The following is a 1,904-nucleotide window of genomic DNA, read 5'->3' as shown; positions in this document are numbered from 1 at the left end:
GTATCCCTTCGATGGCTTTAATTTGGTCTAGGTTGACCTCGATTCCCCGTTGTGATACTAAGAAGCCCAAGAACTTCCCAGAGGCTATGCAAAATGCGTATTTCTCTGAGTTTAGTTTCATTTCGTACTGCCTCAGTATGTTGAAAGCTTCCTTCAAATGATCGATATGGTCCTATGCTCTTACGGACATGATCAGCATGTCATCGATATATACTTCCATGGTTTTTCCAAGTTGATCTTTGAACATATTCATGAACAACCTTTGATATGTAGCCCCTGCGTTCTTCAGTGACCCTATAACAATACGTTCCTTGGTGGGAGATGAACGTGATTTCCTCCTGGTCCTCTTCTTCCATAAGTATCTGGTTATAGCCGGAGTACGCGTCCAAGAAACTCAATAACTCGTGCCCTGCTATTGGGACGATAAGTTTGTCGATATGTGATAATGGGAATGAATCCTTTGGACATGTTTTGTTCAAGTCCGTGAAATCCATGCATATCCGCCGTTTCCCATTTTTCTTTTGACCATCACTATGTTGGCGATCCATTTGGGGTACTTCGACTCATCGATGGAACCATTTTCTAATAGTTTCTCCACCTCCTTGTGGACGGTATCGATGATGGCAGGGTTGAATTTAGGCTTGAACTGCCTTACTAGGGGTAGAACGGGTCGACGTTTAATTTGTGTATGGCGATCTCCCTGGGCATGGCCGATGTCTGCATGGCTGAAGGCAAATAAATTTGCATTAGTTATTAAGAATTGTCTGAATTTACCTGGTTCTCGGAGTTTGCAGCCGATGTATGCCTTTTTGCTACAGTCATTGGGGTCTAATTGAATGGGGTCGAGGTCTTCTATGGTCGAATATGCACCCTCAACCATTTCAGGATCCATGATGACATCCCTGGTCTCTTCCAATGTCGACCTCGGCCCTGCTGATTGTTTTGCCTATTTTTTCTTGTCTTTTTTTTGTTGGGTTTTTGTGTTGTCCAAGGCAATGCGGTAGCACTCCCATGATATATGCTATTCTCCGCTTATGCTGAATATCTGCCAAGGTGTTTGGAATTTGATTACTAGGTATAGGCTGGAGGGGGTGGCTTTCATGGGATGTATCCATGGCTGTCCTACTATGGCATTATACGTGGTAGTCTGGTCCATGATGTGGAATATCGCCTCCAGCGTCACGCCACCGGCCAAGACAGGGAGTGTATATTCTCCCGATGTCTGTTTAACTGCATTATTAAAACCGATTAGTGTGACACAGTGTGACACTATCTTGTCCTTGAGTCTCATTTGGATGAGGACTCGGGGATGGATAATGCATGCTCCACTTCCATCGTCCATCATGATACATTTGACATCAGTATCTAAAATGCATAAAGTAATGACAAGGGCATCATTATGAGGGAAAGTCAAATCATCAGCATCTGACTCATCGAAGATGATACTTTCTTCGAGTCCGTCATACTGTTCGTGTGTGATAGATCGCTTGAGTTTTTGAGTGGTGGTGAATTTAACGCTGTTGATAGAGGTGTCATCGCTGCCGCCGTTGATCGTGTTGATAGTACGAGCTGGTGATGGTAGCTTTGGCGGACATTGGTGTTCACGTCCTCTAACGAAGTTATTTCTCCCTTTGTCGCTTAGAAACTCTTTGAGGTGTCCTTGCCGCAACATGTTTACAACTTCTTGCCTGAGGGCGATGCAATCTTCTGTTTTGTGCCCACGTTCCTAGATGAACTCATGGAGGGCGTCGGATTTTGTGGTGCTCGGATTGGACCTCATCTTTGGGGGAAACTTTACCTTCATTCCGAGTTTCTCCAGAGCATAGACTATTTCTGTAGGTGATACGCAAAAATTGTGAGCAGATAATAAGGGGGCATACCTCTCTCGTTCCGGTGAGTCCCTA

General features: G+C 44.6%; 1 protein-coding gene across 1 annotated transcript; it reads right to left on the bottom strand.

Moving 5' to 3' along the window:
- Positions 1–1,021: 1,021 nt before the first annotated feature.
- Positions 1,022–1,672, bottom strand: LOC109210757. Its single transcript, XM_019374219.1, has one exon. The coding sequence runs from the start codon at positions 1,670–1,672 to the stop codon at positions 1,022–1,024; it is 651 nt and encodes a 216-aa protein (XP_019229764.1).
- Positions 1,673–1,904: the final 232 nt, after the last annotated feature.

This window comes from Nicotiana attenuata, unplaced genomic scaffold (genome assembly GCF_001879085.1).
Source record: "Nicotiana attenuata strain UT unplaced genomic scaffold, NIATTr2, whole genome shotgun sequence".
NCBI lineage: Eukaryota > Viridiplantae > Streptophyta > Magnoliopsida > Solanales > Solanaceae > Nicotiana > Nicotiana attenuata.
This window is presented reverse-complemented; position numbering and strand designations above follow the sequence as displayed.

Excerpts from the sequence above, each read along its gene's own strand:
- LOC109210757 (XM_019374219.1), bottom strand. The coding sequence starts at position 1,672 with ATGTTGCGGCAAGGACACCTCAAAGAGTTTCTAAGCGACAAAGGGAGA.